We start from the raw sequence: 23,662 nt of genomic DNA on the forward strand, positions 1-23,662 counted from the left end.
GGAGAAGCGCGCTGCGCTCCCGGTAGAGGTCCCGTGGGGACAGGAAGATATCACACCGCGGCGGCCGAGGCGGGGATACTAACGTACCGAAGCTAGAAGGCAACTGAGCCTTCTGAGGGGGAGATTTTTTCCCCCTTATTACCCAGAGAGCACTCGATTCTCTCAGAAGGTCTGCTTCGGCTGATGGTGATCAGGGTGAGTGGGGTGGTCGCCTCCTGCATCTGTGTGTGTGTGTGTCTCTCCCTCCTCAGCACACGGGCGCCCTGCACTCCAGTCTGCTGACGGACCGGGAGGACAGCCCGCACTACACCTTCGTGTCTTTGGACTCTATGTGGATACAAAGCTCGGTCCACGTAGATCCATGGGGATACTTTAGTGGGAATTGCAGCCTGCGACCTTTTACATGAAAACAGGTAAGTGACTTAGATTATTTGGAAAGACATGTTTTGGACAGTATGTTCCCAATTCTCCAACTTGAAAGAGCTGTGATATGTGACAGTCTTGATCACAATCGACTGCTAAATGTTCTAATATTAATGACATCAATGAGACATGTAGAGTATTAGGCCTATTTTAAATTTAGAACACAAACTCTTCTTTATAGCAACCTCAGAACTGAAGCCAAAATAAGATCGTTTAACAATTTCAGTTCTTACTGTCTTTTTAAATGACTACAGTCTGTAATGTTACTGGGACGCACAATGAGTGGAGTCTATAGGATGAAATCATTTGCTAGATTCATTTGCTGGAGCTGAAGTAATGAAGCCATAAACTGACAGGGTTGTTAAACCCAGCATATGGCAGAAAGTGGCCAGATGAGCAGGGTGCACATGGAGACTGTGGAGACAATAGGTCTCTTGTGTGTGGACGGTTTTATAATAATGGAAGTGGACCCAGTTGGTTAGGCCCGTCCTGAACACAAAGCTCATTCTCAACAAGTTCAGTACTGTGGGCGCCTGCTTGGTGCTGAGGCAGCGAGTGTGTGTGACAGCACCATTATTCACCAGGATGCGTAATTGCATTAGTCTTACACTGGATAGAAAAAGTGTCTTGATAAGCCGACCCAAATAAAACCAAAAACTCGGTGCAGGTGTCTTTTGGCTGGATAGATTTTCTTAATTCTGCCCTCCAATTTAGGAATCTCTAATCACATTTAGCAAACTGTAAGTGCAGTTGAGTTGCAGTTCCTAAGCACACTAGACACTTTCTTTGTATTCCTGGTCATACACTTTCCAGATATTTCCCTCTTGTTTGATGCAATTTACAGTCATGAAATACCAGTGATTTGCAGTAATTATTATTTTCATTTAGCATAAAGGGCAGACAGACAGACTTGCCAGTATCTTAATTAACCATATTCAAGGCATCAGTGCAAATTTGTCTCCTCTCTGATTATAATAGCTGGAATGAAAATCTGCCCTGTTCCACATGTTTTGCATGTTTGAATATAAATGTGTCCATTTTAGCACAGGAAGCATGTGAAATTCAAGAGACTGATCATGTTTAAAATTGTTTGTACTGTAGAAGCAATAAAAAAACATCTAAGAGCAGACCAGCTGATTGATTAGGAAACACATGGTCCATCCTGCCTGGAGATGCTCATGAATCTTGCATGTGAACCTCCAGAATGTAGCTGCACAAACAAAAAGGGGAGGAAAAAAAAAAGGACATAGAACTGCACCTCACTTAGGCTGTGACTACAAGCTCTTTGTGGGAGAATTCATTTGGATGTAATGCATTGCATGACTGTTTTAGTGAAGAAGTAGGAGAACATGATTCAGATCTGTCTTCTCTTGCACATAACAGATCAATATGGAATAGAATCGCCTTCTATGTGTGTGTGTATATATGTGTGTGAAGGTGGTGTCTACTTCAGTGCAAATATAATGTTTATTCCTGTAAAGGAAAAAGGGAATAGGACCTACAGTTTGGCTGATGTGAGAGGCGCACAGATATCTTTTAGAGAGGCTCCTGGGGCTACAAAGACAGACCATACTCTATTGCTGACTCTCTGTCCAAATGCAATTCCTTAATGCACTCTGAGAGTCGGAGATCTAATAAGAACTGGAAGAGCATCTTCAATAATGAAACCCCACCTGCATCTCTGCTGCAGAGTGAGGGCTGGGGCTGAGAGGCTTCATAAATAACAGAAGCCAGACCTGACACGTGCTGCTCCAACGTCTGGGAACTGCCAATAAGCCCTCTCATCTACTAAGATGCTGTTCTTGCAGACTGAAGAGGGACAAAACAGGCACAATAACTTTTGGTGGTTTAGCGTTTTATGAGGAGAAGTCAGTAACATCTGCTCCACTCAGGCATTCATTTAGATGTTGTTGTCACAGGAGCATTGTTATGATACAAATTAATTTCCTTTCTAATATTTGTGATAAACCTCCTGTAGCAATTAACCTGCATTTCAGCAATTAACCTCGGTTTGTCACTATGTAATAACTACAGACTCTTGAGGGTCTGTACTTTCTCCAGCTGTGTGAACTGAAATGCTATGCATTCAATTTCCTGATGTTTTACCATAAAGTAGGCAACATTATACAAGGCATAAACTATGTCGCATAAATAATTATTGTTTTATTATCTGGCAACGTCCTTGAAGATAAACAGCAGAGATTTCTTTGTTTTGGACCTTCTTGTTCAACTATGAAGGAGGCCTTTCTTCTGAAGTAGAATGTGACTCTCACTGCTGTTCTTAAGACTGGCCCGGTGGTTGGCAGAGCCGCGGGCTGTCCCTGCTATGAAAAGATAGCACTGTGTTGAGCTCTGAAGATTGACCCAGCAAGCCTCGTGACTCTTCTGTTGTCTCCCAAAGAGTCTCATGAGTGTGATTTATTTAGTTCAGAAGTTACCATGAAAGAGACGCTTTTCATTATTCGTCTGTACGGTACAGAAAGTGACTTGGGAAGTAAGGCTAGGTGTATGCTACGCCACTGTGGTGAGTAAGTGCTATATATCAACCAATGAGCTAAAAGACTGCATTCGTGACCGTAATCCGCTTTGGTCTATAGTACACTAAATGGAGGTTTTTCTTTCAATTGGCCATCTGCATCATTGTGTGTATTTGTGTGTTTTTGTATTGCAACCAAAAAGCAGAGAAGCATTTATCTCCCCTCCACCTCCCCTTTCAGCTGCTGAGTGCCTGAAATATTTAACAGGGACTGCACTATTTTTGGGTTTGTGCTCAGTTTGTTGCGAAGCTTATGTAATATGTAGTTTCAGCTCAACGTGCATCGTACTGTTGTATACCAAATAACACACCTCAGGTAACTTAAGTCTATTGATGCTGCCATAGCAGTGTAAACGAAACTGTACACTAAATTTCAGCAAGGACTCCTGCACCATCTGTGTACTGAAGAATTAAATTGTCATTTTTAATACAGTGCCTTGTATGTCAAGGAAGCAGGGTCAGTCCACATCTTCTTAGGTTACTTATTTCTCCGAGATATCGATCAACTCTTCTCTCTTCCCTACAGCCATCCCCATCTCTCCCTCTTTCTCTCTCAATTTGTGTCTCTCTCTCTGCTCTTTCCCTCCCTCTCCTCTCTCCTCTGCTCTCTCCTCTGAGGTGTCAGATTCTCTGAGTCATGCCCTGGTGTGGAGGATGGGAGGAAGGATGAAAGAGAAAAGTCATTTTGCAGATAGAGAGAGTGACCTTCATCCAGTAAGAGGGATGGAATAAAAGCGGGAGTTAATACCCTGCCAAAGTGTATTCTCCACCATGCCAAAAAACCATTCAGAATGATATATGGTCCTAATGGATGCTCTCTAATAACAAGACGCATGCCATTGTAAGGCAAGGCAAGGCAAATGACCAGTAAATTCCAGTGCTGAATCCAGAGGGATAAACACTTTGGATAAGTCAAACTGTATAATCAATTGAAAACAGCACTGCAGCATGTGGTATCAAAAGCCTAAAGATACTGTAAAAAATATGTAAGATGACAAAGATTAGTTTGCAATTGATGAACAGATCTACTAATTGGTTTATCCATTAGTCCATTAATTCGAGACAATTTTCTCCTCAGCCACTCTTCAAGCAAAAACAAACAAAAATCCAAACATCTTTATGAATTTTGCTTCATAAATGTGGTCATTTGCAGCCTGTTTTGTCATAGTTTATAGTGATTTCAGTATCAGTTTCAGATTTCAGTAAGGCAACATGTAAGACCAGTGGTGGAAGTACTCAGATCATTTATTAAAGTATTAGTAAAGTATAAATACCACAGTGTAATAATTCTGTGTTACAAGTAAAAGTCTATATGAATTTTACTTAAGTACAAATGCACGAGTCAAAGTACTCAATGACACATCTCACATTAATGTATTTAATATTATCTGATCATATTTACTGATGCATTGTTGTGTTCATTTTATACTAGCAGCTGGTAAAGGTGGAACTAATGTTAACCAACATATAGGCCTTTGCTTATAGCTTCAGTAACTATATATAGTCGTGGGTAGTTTGTGAATTTTCTACTGAGGATCAATAAAGTTTTATGATAATACTGTATTTTGTTTCATATATCTGAACCCAAAAAGTAACTAGTAAATTAAGTATAAAATACATGTAATGAAGTAAAAGTACACTTTTTTCCCTGAAATGTAGTGAGGTCAAAGTGTGAAGCAGCAGAAAATAGAAATGCTCAAGTAAAGTGAAGATACATTAGATACAGTACTTGAGCAAATGTATTTAGTTACTTTATCACTTCAATGAAATTTAAATATGTATTTTCTGACATTGTGCAGTCAGAATGATGCACTGAGAAAACAGCAGTAATTCACAATGAAAACTCATTAGTTGTAGCTGTAACTGAAATAAGGAAGGCTAAATGACAAGTGAACATTATATGGGCCCGGACCATACTGACCATGCTCACTAACTCCAGTGTAAAGACAGGCTCAGACGGTGTCACTGTGTGTCTGGAACCAGCAGCCACTTGGGAGATAACAATTGACAGCCCAGAACCAAAGTCCTATAAGGTTCGTTATCTGTACGTTTGTGTTGTTTTAGCTCCACTGGCAATAATGAGAAGCAGGGAGGAACTTGAGTTTACCTAATGAGGAAGGATCCTCTGTAAAAACAACTGCAGCACTTGATCAATGAATGTTCCTTGCATAGTGACCATGTTCTTTCAACACTATGCCCTTATTAATAACCATTGAGCCAGAACTAACTAAATACTGCTCCAGCCTGACATTCACACAAACTGATGGCTTAGGATAGACTGCCATAATGGAGTGTCAATTATACTAGCTATTCATTAGTTCCTGGATTCACTCGTAATTATGCAGATTTCGCCACTGGAGGTGATCTGTGTCTAAGGCATGTAAAGAGACTGACATGATTGTAAGTTGCTGTGAAAAGAAGAAGCCCTGAAAGTATTGATTCATACCATTTATGGCAGATTTTGCAAAAGCAACCATTTCTGATGCCTGTAATTTGTACGGAACCTGAGCTGTCATCATAGCTCAGGAGTTCAGGAGCCCAGATTATCTGTGCACAGTAAATATATATATATATATATATATATATAGTGTCACAGCACTTTGAATTAGTGACATTCAGTGTTACTTTTCAGCTGATTTGTTTATTATAATCTGCAGGAAAATCTTGTAGTTTTATTCAGATGTTTAAAATACACTATCTGGGGGTAACCTTATCAGTGTAAGCCTTTTTTTTAGGTGCAGTGGCTGCAGTGAAAGTGGCTGCTGACCTTCTGCCTGCTGCAGGGAAGCAGAGCTGGCTCCAGGAATAGTGGGCAGCCCAGGGGTCTGATAACCCTCTGTGGGGCTTTGTTGCTAACAGGCAGCTCATGCTGCAGGCTGACACGGTTATGCTTTAACACCAGATGAACCCAAGGGCTGATAGGAGAGGACAGTCTCCTCTGTGATGAGGGCTGACCCCTCCCATTATATGGGACAGAGCTGAGACAGACACACTGAGAGATGAAACACTGCTCTTTAATTTCAAGCCTCTCCTGTTTCAGAGCTAACCCTCTCTCCTCCTGTCGTGTTTCTTTTTTTTCTCTCTTGTTCTAGTGCAGATATTGTCTAAAGTGCATCTAGGATGAAGAAACATTTTCATATTCGAAAAACAAGTGTAAGCTTTGCATTTCAAAGTGTCATATACATAATATATAATATCATATAATATTATCATATATACAGCTACAGAGTATATATGTGTGCTTAACTTTAGGATCCTGAAAACATCATTTCTCTATGCGCTTCATGCTCATATTGATGAGGTTTCTTTATGAATAACACAAGTTTCCTGTGAGAAATTTCTGCATTTGCGTTTTTTTGTTGTTTTTTTTTTGCTCTTACAGCTCTGTCCCACACGATCCTGAGGAAGCAGATTACCTGAGTTTGCAGCATTAAACATATTACATGTCATTGAAAAACCTTTTTAGAGGCTTTAAAATAGCTTTGTTTACTGTAGCTACAGCTACTGGAGGATATTACAATACAAATGGACTGAAGGGTCTGCCAAATGGATACATGCATACAGTTTTAAGTTTGCAGATACAGTGCAGTCTTCACTCAGCTACATTAATATCACTCAGCTCATAAAGCAATTTTACTGATGAATTCTTGAATGACTTAGAGCTGAGATGTGGTTTAAGCTAAACCAAACATGCAGCCACTCGTTGAATATTTCATTCAGATGGAATTGAGTTTATTTAATTAAAAAGCCTTAAACATTCTACCAAAATCTAAATATTCAAAGTGGTGTGACTGTACAGTGATAGCTGTGTTTGTTCACCACGTCCACTATGCAGAGCTTCTACACAGTCTCTCTTGTGGACTGTTTGGTTGTCAGATTTAATACACAATAACTCCAACTAACAGTAAACTTTGTTTACCTGTGTTTCTCTGTGTACCCATGTGTCCCTGTGTGTTTGTGTGCACATGTTTATTCTCTGAGGATCTCATTTACATTTGAGGAAGGCTGACTGACCATGAGTGAAGTTGGGCCTAGAGGACTGTCTTTCTTTCTCCTTTTGTGTTTGATGTAATTTTATGTGATTTTATTCTCATGATGGGTCCATGGTGTCCTCACATGTACTCAAACGTGGTAGTAGTTAGAGTATCAATGACTGATAGCCTAAGAGAGTCTTCCTGTGGCACTTCAGCAGATCAAAGGCTGTGCTTGTGATTCAACAGGGCACCTTTATGTGTTTGTGGATTGTTGCTTCCTTTCATCCAAGCAGCTGTATGTTGGTTTTTTGGTTTCACAGACATCTGAATATAGCTGCCTGCATGTGTGTGTGTGTGTGTGTGTGTGTGTGTGAATGTGAAGGGGTGTCCTGTTGTCCTGAGCATATGTTTAAATGGCCTTTTGCCTCTTGCCCTCACCATATGCATGTGGACACACATTGACAGCCTCTCGCTTACTGCACTATATGTGCCTACCCGGGGGACATCACGTCCTCTCGGCCTCAGCGTGTTAATCAAGCAGACAGTCAATGCCCCTGACATGCTGTATGTACTATATGTATGTAGCGTATGCAGTGTTTCCAGCTTTCACCATACACACCAGCCATGTCCTCATTTCTTCTTCATTTCCTCTAAGCAAGCCCAAAGCAGTCTGTTTGCCAATTGTGTGATGGACATGGTTGTCTCCCAGAGCAGGTGTCCAGTCGTCTACAGAAGCAAATTGTAGAACAACCTTTTCATCTTGTCAGTCTCACAGGGCTGGATGGTCCTGAAAAAATGGCAAGAAAAACAACAATTGCTTGCAGCTGTCAAGGGATGTATGCTGGTTGCTTTTATCTGTGACATGTTTCATGGTTGCTTCATGAACGTAAAAAAAAAAGCACCTGGATTCTTGATACAGAATCTTCTAGTTTTTAAGAGACTTTTGGTATTTTTTTGCCATAATGTATTTCTGTAAATAGAAGAAGTGTACTTCTAACAAAGAATCACACCTGATATATGATTAGCAAGTCCACAGTATTCAAAATGTACATAAAACTGTTCAAATCCACTGAACCTATAAAACCTGTGATAACAACGTTTTTCTTTTCATGTATTTATGGCAATCCATCCCATAGTTTATTGGAATTTTTCACTAAAACCATAAATGGCATCCAGGTGGAAAAGTCAGTGGATCAGTAATAGGATTGGGCCATGCTGATCATTGCAACTCATCCTTTAGTTTTTGAGATATTTCAGTAAAACCTGTAAGTCGATAGTAATAATAATAATAATCAGACTGCTGAAAATGTCAGTGGCTCATCATATTACTTAGGAGACATGGACATTACATTGTAATGCAGACTGAAGACCCAGCTTTAAGAAGACAACTAATCATCCTCCTGTCTTTCATGCTGAGAAACACCAGCTGTCAAAATTGAGAGCAGTAGATACACCAGTCAATGTTGAGGTGCTACAATATTTGCTTTTTACCCCAACCCCTAACCCTCACCCTAAAATACTAGAGAGGCAAACTTCTATTTCTTGTTTATTGGGGAATGTAGACCCCCATCCCCTGTGGCACCCTGTCTGGTGAAATTGTTGGCTTGTTAGCATCCTGACCGATTGTTAGTGTTTTTGACACATCAGGCCTCACTGTGGTAATGTCACCATCTTCCTGATCTTAGCTGTTCCCCTGGTGAGTTCAGTTTTATCATAATCCATAGAGATTATGTCCAAAGCACAAAAGTCATTTGGTTTGACAAAGTCATGATTCATTCAGTGTATATATAGCAATGCCTCAATACCAGGGGCATCTGCAACCTGGTTTCACTCGGGTAGAGCAGGACCAAGGTTAAACAATAGGTGACCCAGGAGCAGAACGGTAGATGGGCTCTCTGCCTCTCTCCTGGTCTGACTGTACTTTGCTAATTCCCCGTTCTGAGTTTACCAGGTCTAATTTAGAACAGAGGGGCTCTGTTCATCTTGGAACGCTGCTGCTTGGGATTCTGGAAATGAGGAGTTCAGAGGCTCACCGCCCTCACACAGACACAGAGCACATGCCTTGTTATCAACCCACAGAGCAGCACATAATGATCCCTCCAACCATTAACTCCTAATGCAATAAAGTGCTAACATTTTAGCCATGCCCTTCAGTGCCTAAACATAATGAAGTTAGCCCCCAGGATGCACAAATATGTCCTGAACACATGTTCTCTGGATGCATCGATCAAGTTTAAAGTCTTGATTACTTGGGCTTATATCTGCGGCTGACAGCAAGCGAAATGTTCCAGTTTTTGTTTATCTTCAGCCAACGCCTTGGGCTGTTTGCTATTTATGGAAATTGTATGGAGATGAGCTTCTAACTGATAGTTTTGTACGTCAATCCAATGAGCCTGTCTTATAACAAAAATAAATAAATAAAAAATAAAGTAAAGGAAACTTGATTTGATACAGTCTAATCCAGCAAAATGACACTTTGCTCTATTTACTGGCACATTTTGACGGACTGCTATGTCAGACTGTGTGACGGCCATGCAAAGAATACGAAACACACAGGCTGTCAAGCTCTGTGACATCTTAAGCAGGATCTGTATGAGCATCTGAATGCATCTTTGCAAGCATCCAGTACATAAATAAATCAGTAAAGCAGTGAAGGCCTTGTGCACTAAGTAAAAGCAATAAATCTGCCTACAAGTCTCTCAAGAATTGATCCCATCTAAAATAAAACCTGTTAATTAAACATGAGCTCCTCACATAGCTCTCAGAAAGAATCTACAAACATCATGGAGATCTATAAAAAAAACAACTGAATGTCGGCTTGTGTCAGTAGGACTGCACCAGCAGGCGTGTGTACAGTGGCACTGTAGGCTGGTTGGAATGCACTTGGCAGACAAATGTGGCCTTGATGAGTCAAAGAGAGAATAATTTGTCACTGTGTTGTTACTGAATACTTGTGGCTAACATGATCTGTGACAATAAAGGGTTCCATGTGTAAGGTGTGTTTACTCCTCAATTATCTGAAAATAAACATTAAGAATTAAATGCATTTTGTTTTAATATTGAATATTGATTACATTACATAATACTGTGGTTCAGAGTATCGTATGGCTTGCGATGAATTTTTGCAGACATGTCATGTTCCCAGAGGATGAATGTGGTGGTCCCTTCACTTTTCATCAAGCAACACTGGCTGGAGTTAACTTTTTGTTGTGATTGATTGATAAGCCAATTATGTTTCTTAATTAACCAGTTCATTGTTTTGTCAGCAAATGGCAGAGAATGGTAAAAAAAATAATAATTTTCCACAGCCCAAACTGGCATATACAGTTAGTTTGTTTTATTCAGCTAATACACTAAAATGCAAAGATATTTGCATAGTAAAAACCTGGGAAAAATGAACAAATTTGCTTTGTCATTGTGAGCTTGTTAGTATGTTGATGTTGGCATTTAGCTTGAAATACCACTGTGCGGCCAAGTGCAGCCTCATTAATTGTAAAAATAGCGCTTACATGAAAATACAGCTCCAAAAGTAAAATTTCTCATTATATGGGATGTCTCTTTAATATTACTATACATTACATGTATATCATTGAATTTGAATCATTGATGTATTTATATATGTTGCAACTGGTAAAGGTGGGGTTCATTTTTGTTATATTTTGCTTGGTTGGTCAGCTTGCAATAATACACCCTAATTTATTTACTGATTATAATTTATATTAATAATATCAATATGTTGAGTAACTTAGGCTGTTTCTTTAATTACTTTGCACATTTGGATTAAAAAGTACAACAAAAGTAATATCGTAAAATGCACAATACTACTCACTATGCCCAAGTAAAGTACAAGTACCTCGATGCAGCACAAGTACTGTTTAGGTAAATGTAATGCTACTTTCCACCACTGCATCTGAAAATGTTCTGTTAAGCATACAGCTCCTAGCTGTGTTAACAAGCTATTTGCCCTGTCCCCACTCACAAATGTAAGGATACAAGTATGATATAAATCAAGAGGAAACCTGACTGGTTCCATCAACTAATTATATATGTCATGCTGAGACTGTGAGCAGGTGGCTCCCACATTAATCACCCTACTGTATGCCATATAAGTGACACAGCACAGATGCTTTTCATCTGCTTTCTGTGTATGAATTCTGCTCTGCCTCACCACAATACTGTGTTTTTCTGAAGCTGACTATGATGGAGCAAATTAAAGTAGGTTCCCAAAGAAACATTTTCAATTTCATGAAAATGTTTTTGAACTGAATCTGGTTACCTACATGCTACATGTTTTTTAGAAATCAAACACACTGTGAGAGAGTTAATGAAGACATAGAAAGTGCGTTAGTCATCGTTGGTCATCCGTTCCCACCCCAAAGCCCTGATGAGAAGCAGCATTGCTGACACTGCTGGTGCATGTAGTCAATATTGTGCACACACTATGGTCTTCATTATGAGTTTTTTTATGAGTCACCATCGATATTACATCTCTCCAAACTAATGAAGTAATTCCTTTCAGAGAAACATGGTTCCAATGTGATGGCTGTAAGTCTTTCAATGTTTTAAATGTGACAGTATAGCACATATTGTATTTATTTTTTTCTTGTCAAGGATTTTTAATATGCATATGTCCATGAGCTACATATTTAATGCAAACAATGTACAAATGTGTGAGCATAAATGTATGTGTTTAAAAGTCAAACATTTCTTTGGTAGGAAAGAAATTTTGCATGTTCCAGAGCAAAATCTGTTGAAACACTTAATTACTGCTTTTACCTTGCGTCATTTCTGTTTCTCTCCCAGAACAGCACTGAAGGACCTCAGAGAGCCAGAGAACGAGCGTCAGCCTTCGTTTGACTGTGTGACCAGCGAATGAGCCTTGTTCATGTGTCTCCCTGAGTGCCCCTCCCACATCACTATGAATTGTGAGCAGGACTTTGGCGAGGGGGGCTTGGGAGTGACCCTCACACTACGTCTGCTCATGCATGGAAAGGTACAAGCTTTCTGCACACATTCTTCACGAATTAATGCATGCTGCAAAACTTGGTTTATATTTTTTTATTTTCATTGTCACTGCCTTGTCAGTTATATACCAAATTCTTATTCCTGTAACCATATTTGTCTGTCTATTTTAGGAGGTTGGCAGCATCATAGGAAAGGTAAGAACTGATTTAGGTATTTTGCATAACGTGTATAAAATACCTATATAAACATTTCTGTTCACTTATAAGATGAAGTAGATGTTAGTAGATATGCAAACCTAGAATTATCTGCCACTGATGCCTTTCATGTGAATTCTTAATAAGCCTTTGTGGACTAATTTTCCTGTCCGACTTGACTGTGTTGTGAACTCAACAAAGCCCTCTAACAAACAATTGTTGTTGTAAATATTCCTTCCTAAATGTAATTGCCTTAAACCAACCCTCTGAAGACCTCTCCACCGTAGCCTCCACCCATAATGCAACACAGTAATCCATCAAACAAAAGCATTAGGGCATTGACTGCAAGCCTCCTGTTGAAATTGAGCTCCACAGACATATTACTCTTGGCCCCTTGTGAGCACTTTTACCGTCTGCTTGGAAAGGCCTGACTCGGTGTGTTGCTTCAGAAGCCCTTGCTTTCACAGCTTGTAATACAAATGTACAGAAGACATCAAAAGAAGAAGGAACAGAAACTATATTAATTTAGAAAAGCATCTGTCTTTCCAACACACAATAGATGCTGCAATATGTTAGAGAAATCCGAGTCTAGAAAATAGAAAATATATAGAAAATAGAAAATGAAAAAAGGAGAAATTAGTTTTGCTCATACTGTGCATCTTAACAATGAGGCACTTGACCTGCAATAGTTGGACTAATGTCTTGCCACTCCACCCTCCAAGCCTTTTTTGCCTTCCTATCTCAGATCTCATCTCTTTCCTATCAATAGAAGGCCGGCACCAGAGTCACAATGAACAAAACAATAGTTTTTTTTAGAACATAAAATAAATACCTGTAGCCCAGGGTGTGAGATGATACTGTTTTTGATGGTCTTGGAGGAAGTGGTCGTCAGTGGGTGCAGGAAGGTGTGAACAGAGGTGTGACAGCTTGGATGGACTTCAGCCAAGAGAAAAAGGGGGAGAGGAGAGAAAGCAATCAAAAAAAGCAGTACAGGATCTTGTGCACTGTGACACAAGCCTGACAAAATGTTCTTGTTCCTGGCAGGAGACCTTTACACACACTGCGTATTGAGCTATTGTACAGGTGTCTGTCCCCTTCAAGTCTATTTGATATCTTTTTGAGAAAGCAGAGCAAAAAACTCCAGCGCAGTGCACTGAAAATCGAAACTGAAATGTGTTCTGCTAAATCGCAATCATATTTACAGGTTTGAATACAAGGTGATGTTACATATTTTTTTAAAGCAGCAAATTTGAATTTTTTAAAGCTGCCCTTCGTCTTTTCTTTTTCAGAAAGGAGAGACTGTGAAGCGAATACGAGAAGAGGTATGGTGTAGAGCTTTAAACCTCAACTTTTCATCGTCTATGCATTTACTAGCATGTTTGCCTGCTTAGCAAGATATGCTACAAGCTGTTGATAATATGCAAGCTGTATGCCTGTGTGTCAGCCTGTCACACAGCTGAAATAAGCACACTTTGTTTTTCAAGACATGAACCGACCACACATTATTTATTTTCTGCCTTTTCTATGACCACGAGCCCGGTGGGTTCTTCTCAAGAGAAAACAAAATCTGCTCTCATGAGGTCCTCTAATACTGCTCAGGGTTCCTGGCAGGCTTATTTAATATAATGAGATATTAAAGCTCACTTCTCGCTGCCTGTTTGTGAGCAGTGAGTCTGAAAAGCATACAGATCAGGTACATTGTCCAAATTGTCTTTTGGGCAATAACAGCACCTTTTCAATTTAAATCCTCTCTCCCCATCATTCACTATCCCTCCTTCAGCTGTTCTCTCACCAAATCCTCTTTCTCTTTCTTTTCCTACTTAAAACAGCTTTTTTCCCTCTGTCTAGCCCCTCTATTCCCTCTTTCTACATCTCAAGGGTGCAGACGAACTAATGCTGCTTGGTAAACTCTTTTTATTAAAAACTAATTAGGCTGACACATTTGAGTCTTTCTCTGGCTGCTAAGGTTTTATGTTATACTTTATGAGGTGGAAGGATAAACAGAGGGACAGGGAGGTCAATGCAGCCAAGCAGAGCTGCTGGACAAACTGCTCAGCGGTGGTAGTCATCCAGCCATTCATGCAGCTAGCTACTTTTGACCTGTGTTACTCCCAAACTGCATGAGCCTCATCCTGTCAGTCTCTCCTTAGACCTTAAAACCACTGTGGTAGCATGACTCACTGGAGTGGCTGGAGAAAATGGTCCAAAGGTCAGAGCGCTACCCTTTTTCTGCTCATGTGATTTTTAGCTCCAAGAAGTACAAGGACACCAAATGGAAGCAGCAGATGATAGGGGATTTATCATCTGAAGGCAATGCCCAAAGGAGACATTCTTTTAGATTATTAGTCTGAGATGCAGAAATGTGTTTTATAGCTTTCAGTGCCTCATGTCATTTGAGTTTCCTACTCATGAGTGTGCTGTGCTATACAGTATGGCTGTGGCCACTGAATCTACTAAGACACTGAATAATAGAGAAGTAGTGTACCTACTCTTGACAGGAAGGCAAATGATCATGTTTCCCAAACTGTCTTAACTATTCCTTTAAACGTGACCATTGACCTCTGTCTCCACAGAGCAGCGCTCGGGTCAACATCTCAGAGGGCTCCTGTCCAGAGAGGATCATCACCATCACTGGCTCCACAGACAGCGTCTTCAGAGCCTTCACCATGATAACATACAAGCTGGAGGAGGTAACTGCGACTGTAATGCATGATACTTATTCCATCTCATCACATCTCATGATGTTATCTCTCATAAAGCGATGATCATTTTGCTCTAACAAAAAAACGAGAGGAGAGAGGAGAATGAATTAGTTTTGCTCAGCATTTCTTTCAGGGAAAAACAATTAAGATAGAATTTTTTAAAATATGTAGAAACCTGTTCACTGATAGGGCGGAGCCAAAATGAGTTTGTTTGTGGGAAGTGGTAAAAGGCAAGGAGCCATTTCATCACATTATTACAAAAATACTTTACCGAGCATCACCCTAATACTACCACAAATGTGCTGGTATCACTATTGATTATTGATTATACTCTAAACTGTTGCTGGAAAGAGAAAAATTGAGCTGTATTTCATAGCACCTGCTGTGCTTTCAGGTAAAATTACAGATGGAGATGATAATTTGAGAAAAGTGGATGTAGCTGTTGTTGTTGTTGCATGTCATAAGTGGAGTTCATGACGGGTGTTGCACAGCAAGTCATTTGATTACAATTGTTGTTTTTGTTGTGTCATTTATCATAAATGTTTTTACACTTTTCCTGTGCAAAGCATCCACTCAATAATAGTGTAAATGATTAGCTAATGATGAAGCTAATTAGTATCTTTTTAATAAGAAGGACTTGTGTGTCTTTTGATGGTCTACTAATGACTTATAGATGTCTCCTGCTTTTTATGCCCATGGTGACTGTCCATCAGTACACTAATTAACATGGTGGAATAAGAGCCATCCTCACTCGCAGCAGATGCTGGCAAGGAAGCAGGTGCTCCCTGTGCAGGTCGACAGCCTTTAGTAAACACACACTAGCTGGGACACAGTGCAGTATTCATTAAAGATCTTTCACACTCACCTCTTTTCAACCCTGAAACTCTTGAGTTTCCATGGCAACGTGTTGGCTGACCCACTGCGAACCGCTTCCACCATAGCTGAGTTATTGTATGTCTGACACCTTTAATTAAAAACAAAGGGGAATAATCTGTTGTTTGGTGACTGAGTATTAGAGTCTTGTTTCTGTCTCAACAGTTTATGATTACACGGCATTGCAGGCTCACCAGCTGATCACTCCTGTGTGTTTCTGTGTGTGTTTTCCCCAGTCACTGCCACATTAAAGCAAATACAGTGATCTAATAATTTAAAAGCTGATAACAAAAGGCTTGCACCAAGGATCATACATGTTTTTTCTTCCCAGCTGTCGAGGCACCGCATGCATGAAAGCCACATAATCTCTCAGTATTGGAGTTCTTATCCCAGCAGCAACACAATATGCTTTGGGGATTTAAGCCCTGCAACTCTTTGTGTGAGCAGTGCTTGTCTAGCCCTTATTTCCGCCAAGTCGCTTTGAGAGTTGCTATTTGCTAGGATGGAAAGGGAAAGTATGAGAACATTCACAGTTAAGACGTTGCTTATATTTTTAGATCAAATCAGGAAAATGATGCTCAGAGTCTTGTGATTGTACAGACGAGTTGTGTGCTCCTCTTCTAATGAAACGAGATGTCAGAAAGCCTGATCCGCCTCACTAAATATAGACACAGAACAAAAAGGCGCAAGAGCCACATCAGAATATTCTTTTCACATTTAAAGTTCAGTTATTGGAAACACTATGCAGTTCCCTTCGTAAGTAAAATCCTTTGAGGCTGCAGCTGCTGGCATGCTGTCTCCTCTTAAGTCAAACTCTGCTGATTTTATTGCAAACTGGCCACAGCACAAACCATTTGAAAACAAGCAGCAGTGTGCTTTTGCATTCTGTCACACATTTGCTGAGTTGAACTCTGATGGGAAGAGAGACTGCGCAGCATATTTACATTTCAAAGGTTCAAAGAGACACACTGTTCATTAATTAAAAACTCAGTCTCCACCCACAGCAGAACAGATGGGTGTTTGCTACCTGCACTGTAAAAACACAAATCAATGAGGTTCCTGGTTCAGCTACTTTATTTGTCTAACCTTACAAATACCCACACACAATCTCATCTCACACACAAATAAAATGCACATATTCTGCACCATTTCTTTCTTAGACAGCAGATGAATTTGCAAACAACGTCCTGGTATCACACTTATCACACACACCATTTTGCATATAACACTTGGCCATATAACCAAGTGAAGTGACAGCAAAACATGCAACACTGAGTGTGACCTCTTTCCTTAATACACCTTTGAGGCCATGGTGATGAAGTCATTACTGCACTGTAAACATTGTGAGCTTTAACACTTCAGACACTTAAGTGGGTTTGCTGTTTCATTTTTCCAGACTTTCAATAGTTTTCCTCAGTGTCCAACATTCCTGACAATAGTCTAAAATACACTCATTCACTTCTTTGATGGTTAGATAAGAATATAGAAACCAACCTCATATCCTTTAAATAAGAAGCTGGTGAATTTACCATAACGAAAGCAGTGAATAGTAAATCTGCTTACCAGCCCCACCGTAAGGTGTTGTTTTTACTTTTTGGTTATTGTATCAAATCTAAAGTGTTGATTAGTGTGCACTGAGCTCTAAGCCAACTCTTAGTAAGAAAGTGAATTTCCCCCCTAAATTTAGCTAATTCTTGAAATGGCCATGTTATGAATTCAAGAAAAAGGAATAGGCTAATGATAATGGCATGGACCTGTAACTTTTAAAAAGACCACAGATACAAAGACATATTTTCATATAAATTAAATGATTCAGTTCTTTAAAAAAAAAATAAAATCCACGGTGACCAGCATGCTGGCAGTAGGACATGCAAACTGTGTGCTCTGGCTCGGTTTTATGCTGCAGAGTGAAAATCACAAAGCACGATTTGCTCACCGCTGGTATTGCAATTAATGTTTCTCCTTTCATACAGAATTCAGAGTCCATATAAATGATTAAACAGCTTCGCAGGCCTCACACTGGACCGAAGAACATAGATCGCTGACCAGCCTTCTCTTCCAACACTCACTGAAACATACAGACACAGAGGCAAAGGTTAATTAGGTGCAGATGCTTGATTGCTCTTTGCTGTCTCTTCCTCCCTCCCAAAACTCCACCTGCCACTTCCAGTATAGTATATTTCTATTTGCTCAGTTTGTGTTGATGCTGCAGAAAGTGAGCTTGGCTGCATTGTGATTGGCACAGAACAAATTAGAGTGTAGAGTATATGGTAATATACGCAATATATGCAGCGAGACATTGACTTCTCTCATCAGGACATGACATTATTAGGGAGATTTTAGTTTTACTCCAGTTTTGATTTCAACAGTGTTGAAAACATTAAGTTACTTAAGGACTTCATTAAACTGAAACTGAAAGTATGTTAGGATTAATGCGAGCCAATAAAATTAACCCAACTGAAATTCAATCCTTGTTTCTCCCTCTTTGACCCCTTCTGTCTGGTCTTTTTATCTCGGGCTCTCACTCCCTCTTCTCTTTTTCCTTCTGCTGACTCTCACCACACTTTTCGGTTTCCTGTATTTCCCTCCAGGATCTGACAGCACTGGTGGCCAATGGCACCATCAGCTCCAAGCCACCAGTCACCCTGCGGCTGGTCATCCCTGCCAGCCAGTGTGGCTCTCTCATCGGGAAAGGAGGAGCCAAGATCAAGGAGATTAGAGAGGTGAGCAAAGCTTAAGACCAACCATGCTCTGAGAGCTTTTACTTAGACACAGCATTTATAGGCATCGTGCTAACATGCAACAGTGACAACGTTGTGCTAGAAGGTTTAGAAGGTTTAACATCCACCTTCAGACCCCTCCAGGTAAAATCCTGGGCTGATCAGGCATTTTCCATTGTTGGACCTAAACAGTGGAAAGGTTTTCCTCTTCTTCCCCCATCACTGATATTTTACTCTTAACACTCTCTTTTATTCAGTCATCAGAAATGACATGTCTGATCATGCTCTACACTATTCTTATCTTATTCTTTGTGCATTTCTGTTGTGTTTTCTATGATTTTGTCCCAAAAATATTTACATTACAGATTTTAATTTACTTGATCCTTGGACTGTGTTGTATTGTAATTTATAGCACTCTGAACAATGTTTGTTGTTTTTAAATTAGCGTCACTAATATTTTGACTTGATTTGAATGTTACGTGTTAAATTTTGCTAATTAGTACTAAACACAAAGTAGCAAAGTAGGCCTACAGCTGAGGTTGATGGAACATGTCATTGGTTTTGCATTAATTTTATATTTTACATAAAACCATGAAAAAAATCTTAGTTGTTACAGATGTCATTTATCTTTATCTCTTAAACTGGTGCTAGACTGACATTACATTTAGATTGTTAAGGCAGGAAATTATTGAGACAATGCAGCACAGATAAATAACATTCACTATGACTCAGCAGTGGCAGCTTTGACAGGGAAAAAACTCCTACCTACATCAAGGCTCAGTTGAAACATTAGGATTAAACTCATCAGATCAGTTGCCAGAGACATCTGACTGAGGTAAATTTAGCTCTGTAACTTTCTACAAATAGAGGTTCTCTCATTTAAGCCTTTACCTTTACTAGTAATGGTATCCAGACGATTTTAGGTCTCCACACCCAAATCAGCAACAAGCTGAGGAACATTATCTCAGGAAAAATGCACAGATGTTTTGGCTGTTAAAGGATTGTGTGGCTCAACACTGACCTCCAGAAATCATACAGTTTGATCAGTAAATGGACACATGGAATGAGAAGTTTTACTTCTTGTCTGCAGGCATGCTAATTTAGGATTGTGTAAAATGAAGAGAGTCATATCTTCTTATTTAGGGTGACTTTTCATTTATCTCAAACCTGACAGGACTTGACTTTAGAACATACAGTACTACAGCACAGTTTGTCTTCGTCAGAATAGGTGGAAAAATATAAAGTCAGCAAATCCAGCAAAGAGGCACAGAAAAAAAAGTCATGCCAGTTTAATCATGACTTCTTTTATCTCCAGAATCAGACTAATCTTTGTTTTAAACCCCTATCACTTGCAGAGCACCGGAGCTCAGATACAGGTGGCAGGGGATTTGCTGCCCAACTCCACTGAGCGAGGGGTGACGATATCTGGAAATCAGGACTCGGTAATCCAGTGTGTCAAGCTCATCTGCACAGTAATCCTCGAGGTAGAAAGTATACTCCATCCTGTCTTTTATTCCATATAACCAGATCTAGCTGATATTGGGTGAGAGCTACTGCTACAGCTGCATGAAGGAAATATGTTGATATGCATGTTTCATTTCATCACCATGAGGTTATTGTCTATTCCATTACAGCAAAGATTAATACATTTATTGTAGGCTGCATTAGCCCGCCTTGTTATGTAACGCTACCTATGACAGCTGCTCCAAAGTTGACCAGATTCAGGGTGCTATTCATCAGATTCTTTAGCACCATTATCCTATTTTAGAATACTTGAGAGTTAAAGCAAGTAGTTCAGATTCTTTATTATTTGGAGCTTCTGTGCTGCAATGTGTCTGAGAAGACATTGGATATAGTGAAAAGGTGCAGCTTTCAGGTCAGGGTTTAATATTGTTGGAGACACTAAGCAGCTAACAGAAAACAAACTGGCCTCTAGAAAAATCTGTCCACTTTTAGACAACAACTCTCTTGAGAAAATCGAGGGGATGAGAGAAAAACAACCCGAAGCACAGTTTCTCCATGTGTGCACATGGAAGTGCACAAGTCCTTTTTGTTTTAGCGATGCAGCTGGACCTGACTGACTAATTGCTAGTTTGATCCAGTTTTCCAGGGCTTTCTTCAAAGCCTTGCAAGTTTCATTAGGATTCTGTACCAGCGGCTTCTCGCTTTTGGCTCCAAGATTTAAATTATGCAAAGTCATACAAAGAATTTACTGTGACTGCTCCCACAGAAAAGATGCTCTATATTTTAAACAGCATCACCGACAAAGCACTTCCTTGATAAGATATTGTGTGATATATATACTGTATAATCTCCTTCTCTTTTAGGTATTTAATCTTTAAATGTCTCCTTATCAGTGGATGCTCGATTTATCCAGAGGGCAAACCACTGCAGAGCCTTGAGGCCTGATATGAACTAATGCTCAGAGCTATTATCCCCAAAAAGGTCTCACTACACTTCTTCAGCTGTTCAATGAACGATTAATATTGTCCGAAGAAAACCAAGGAAGGGAATAACGTCAGTATCTTTGGCAGTTTAGTTCATCATTAATTGTTGTATCTTAATGTACTGGAGTTTAACACAATTTAGTCTTCAGGGCTACACTATTTAAATGCTGATTTTATTTTAGATATGTAGAGTTTATTCATGTCTATGAGATCTATAAGAAGAATTTCAATACACCCTCTGACCTCTTGTCTCATTTTTGACTTCGTAGTCCCCCCCGAAGGGTGCCACCATCCCCTACCGACCGAGCCCCTCTCCAGCTGCCCTCCTCATCGCAGGGAACCAGGTGAGAGAGTGAGACTTTAGCTTCCACTACCAGCTGGATATCATATCAGTGATAAAGTGGCACAGTTCTCAAAGTGTGAGGTGATTTCATCCTTCAGGATTGTAAACGTTTTACAGGGGAACAATAAAAGCACTTTCAAGACAGCATTTTTTACAAGTGGTTATTTCTGGCAAAACTCAGCCCTTACTTTTGCTGATTTTTGGTTTTAAACAAAAAATCTGAGCAAATTAAATTTTAACCTGATGGCTAAAATGTTACTAGATTACCAAAGTTATTCATTTCTCTTGTGGGGGAACAGGGATGTTTTTACTAAATTTCATAGCAGTTCAACTGATATTTAATGATATTTCACAGTGAGATATAAACTTGAGACATTTTTGACCTGCTGAAGAAATTGTTGAAGTCACTTTCATCATGTAGACACTGCATATCTACAAAACTTCACCCAATCCATCTAATTTCTGTAGAGATGTTTTATTCTAAGCAAATATGATGGACCAACCAACAGCTAAGCACTTTAGGAACTACTGAATTAACATGTCACCTTCCCAGTTTATAGAACTCTGCAATTGGTCATTGGAGAAGGTTTGGGGCCAGTGTTGTCAATAAGCAAATCTTTCATTGGAGACTTGACTAACCCTTGTGTTGAAAGAGGACTCGTGCTGGTGCTCCTCAGTGGGGGATCAGGTTTTATGGGTGTGTGTGTGTGTGTGTGTGTGTGTGTGTGGGTGTGAAGGTGGGGTTATGGGATATGGATGCTGGTGTATGAGAAGGGACAGATATCCAGCCTACCATGGAGCAAGTCACAAGATTAGCAAGTGAGACCAGAGACCTCCTGTCTCCTCTGGCTACAGCAGCAGCCAGATATTCTGCATAGCTGTCAGCAGTTCTGACGCTGTTTGTGCTCCCTCAGACTCTGGTCAATTTCTGGAATGGCTTTGTGTTTTTGATATTCCTCATAATAAGCTCTCACTTTAAACCCGGGGCGAGGTCCTGGTCACTGGGACATGACTTTAATGAGGTGACACAGTGATAAAGGATGTTTGTGTAATTTGCCAGAAAAGAAAATGAAGTGGAAGAGGAAAGGGTCTGCAGATGAGTCATAGCCTATAAGCCTGTTAGGTGGGATAATTTGTCAGAAATGCAGCTCAGAGAGCCTATCTTAGAGAAAATGTGATTTGTAGCAAAAGCCCAGAAAGAAATGAAATGTTATTACATTTTTTACATCAAATTTACCATGAAACCTGTAGGTTTCAGGTGGTAAACTGGCTAATCAATGTTTCTAGTGAAAAATAATGATTGTTCACACTTTGTAACCACAAAGATATTTCAATATTAAGCTACATACATTATTTTCATGTTGTGCTTCTCTCACATGCTGTTCAGGTGTTTGAGGCATCAGAATTTGCACCCCACCCTCTCTATTCAGTCACCCAGGGAGGTCTGGACCTCCAGCAGGTAAGTGGACAATTACTTATGACACGTGTATGAATACAATCTATTTTTCTAAATATAAAAAATCTCTTGAGAAATCAGTTTGCCATTTTTACCAAACACTGGTCTTCGCTGTGGAGCACAGTTTCAGGGTGCTGCGGATCTGAGTGGTGAGTGAGAGCAGGGGTTGTGTGCTTTGTCCAAATTTACACAGTCCATCATCTGGTGTGAGGCATTAAAAACAACAGCTGAGCGTAAGCTGCAACTATTGTTCTAGCCTGTCATAAGAGCTCTAACCCCTCCTGAAACATGATGCCATCACACACCAGCACCGCAGCTCTGGTGCTTCCTTTTTAGTCCTGCCTACCTCTGCACCACAAACAATCTGGCATTAGGAATATTCTTCTGATGACTGCAATTGCAGATACTGTCATAATATCAGAAGGGATACAGCAACCTCTGACAAACTACGAGTAGGTAGAGAAAAATACTACTTACTGGGTAATCAAATTGTGGGTAATCAAATATAAAGAGATCAAAATTAAGCTTGCTCCTGCTGTAAATGAAAGGATTATTGCTACTAATTTGTGGTGTTTGAATGTTTTGCTACATAAACACAGCTCTAATGTACTGAGCTCTCGTCTACCCATTTATGACTGGTAACAGTGGGCGGACTGCTGGCGTCAGGCAAAATTGAGTTAAGCTAAGTGCTCTCTACTTGGATCATAACTGTAATGAGGGAAGACTACACAGACAACACCCTCACTAATTGCAGTAGGTATCCATGGGTGGCGGCGACAGAATAGCAGGTTAAGCAAGAGGAACCTTTGCACAGGCCAGAAAGCTTAGATTAGTATTTATCTTAACTAAATCAGACACCCCGTTCATGTTTATAACTTGTTAAAGCACAAAACCTAATCTCAACAAAACACACGGGTTAAAAAAATTTAGCAGCCATGTATATTTCAACATATGTATTAAACTGTCGGTTTCTATGGATACAACAATCCACTGTCAGTATTACAGGAGCTACTTTCTATTGAGGAAATA

General features: G+C 39.9%; 1 protein-coding gene across 3 annotated transcripts in view; it reads left to right on the forward strand.

Moving 5' to 3' along the window:
* Positions 1-23,662, forward strand: part of LOC113146242 (poly(rC)-binding protein 4-like) — a 30,305-nt gene continuing 6,643 nt past the window's right edge. The window contains exons 1-9 of one of the 3 annotated variants that reach the window (XM_026333612.1): positions 1-413; positions 11,737-11,926; positions 12,069-12,092; positions 13,382-13,414; positions 14,666-14,782; positions 18,259-18,390; positions 19,743-19,871; positions 21,104-21,178; positions 22,565-22,636. In XM_026333612.1, the coding sequence (XP_026189397.1) occupies positions 11,819-11,926; positions 12,069-12,092; positions 13,382-13,414; positions 14,666-14,782; positions 18,259-18,390; positions 19,743-19,871; positions 21,104-21,178; positions 22,565-22,636 (690 nt within the window). In that variant the 5' untranslated portion in view covers positions 1-413; positions 11,737-11,818. The remainder of the gene's footprint in view (positions 414-11,736; positions 11,927-12,068; positions 12,093-13,381; positions 13,415-14,665; positions 14,783-18,258; positions 18,391-19,742; positions 19,872-21,103; positions 21,179-22,564; positions 22,637-23,662) is intronic. The other 2 variants (XM_026333614.1, XM_026333613.1) reach the window with 2 other exon arrangements.

The sequence above is a fragment of the Mastacembelus armatus genome, chromosome 7, assembly GCF_900324485.2.
Source record: "Mastacembelus armatus chromosome 7, fMasArm1.2, whole genome shotgun sequence".
NCBI classification, from domain to species: Eukaryota; Metazoa; Chordata; class Actinopteri; order Synbranchiformes; family Mastacembelidae; genus Mastacembelus; species Mastacembelus armatus.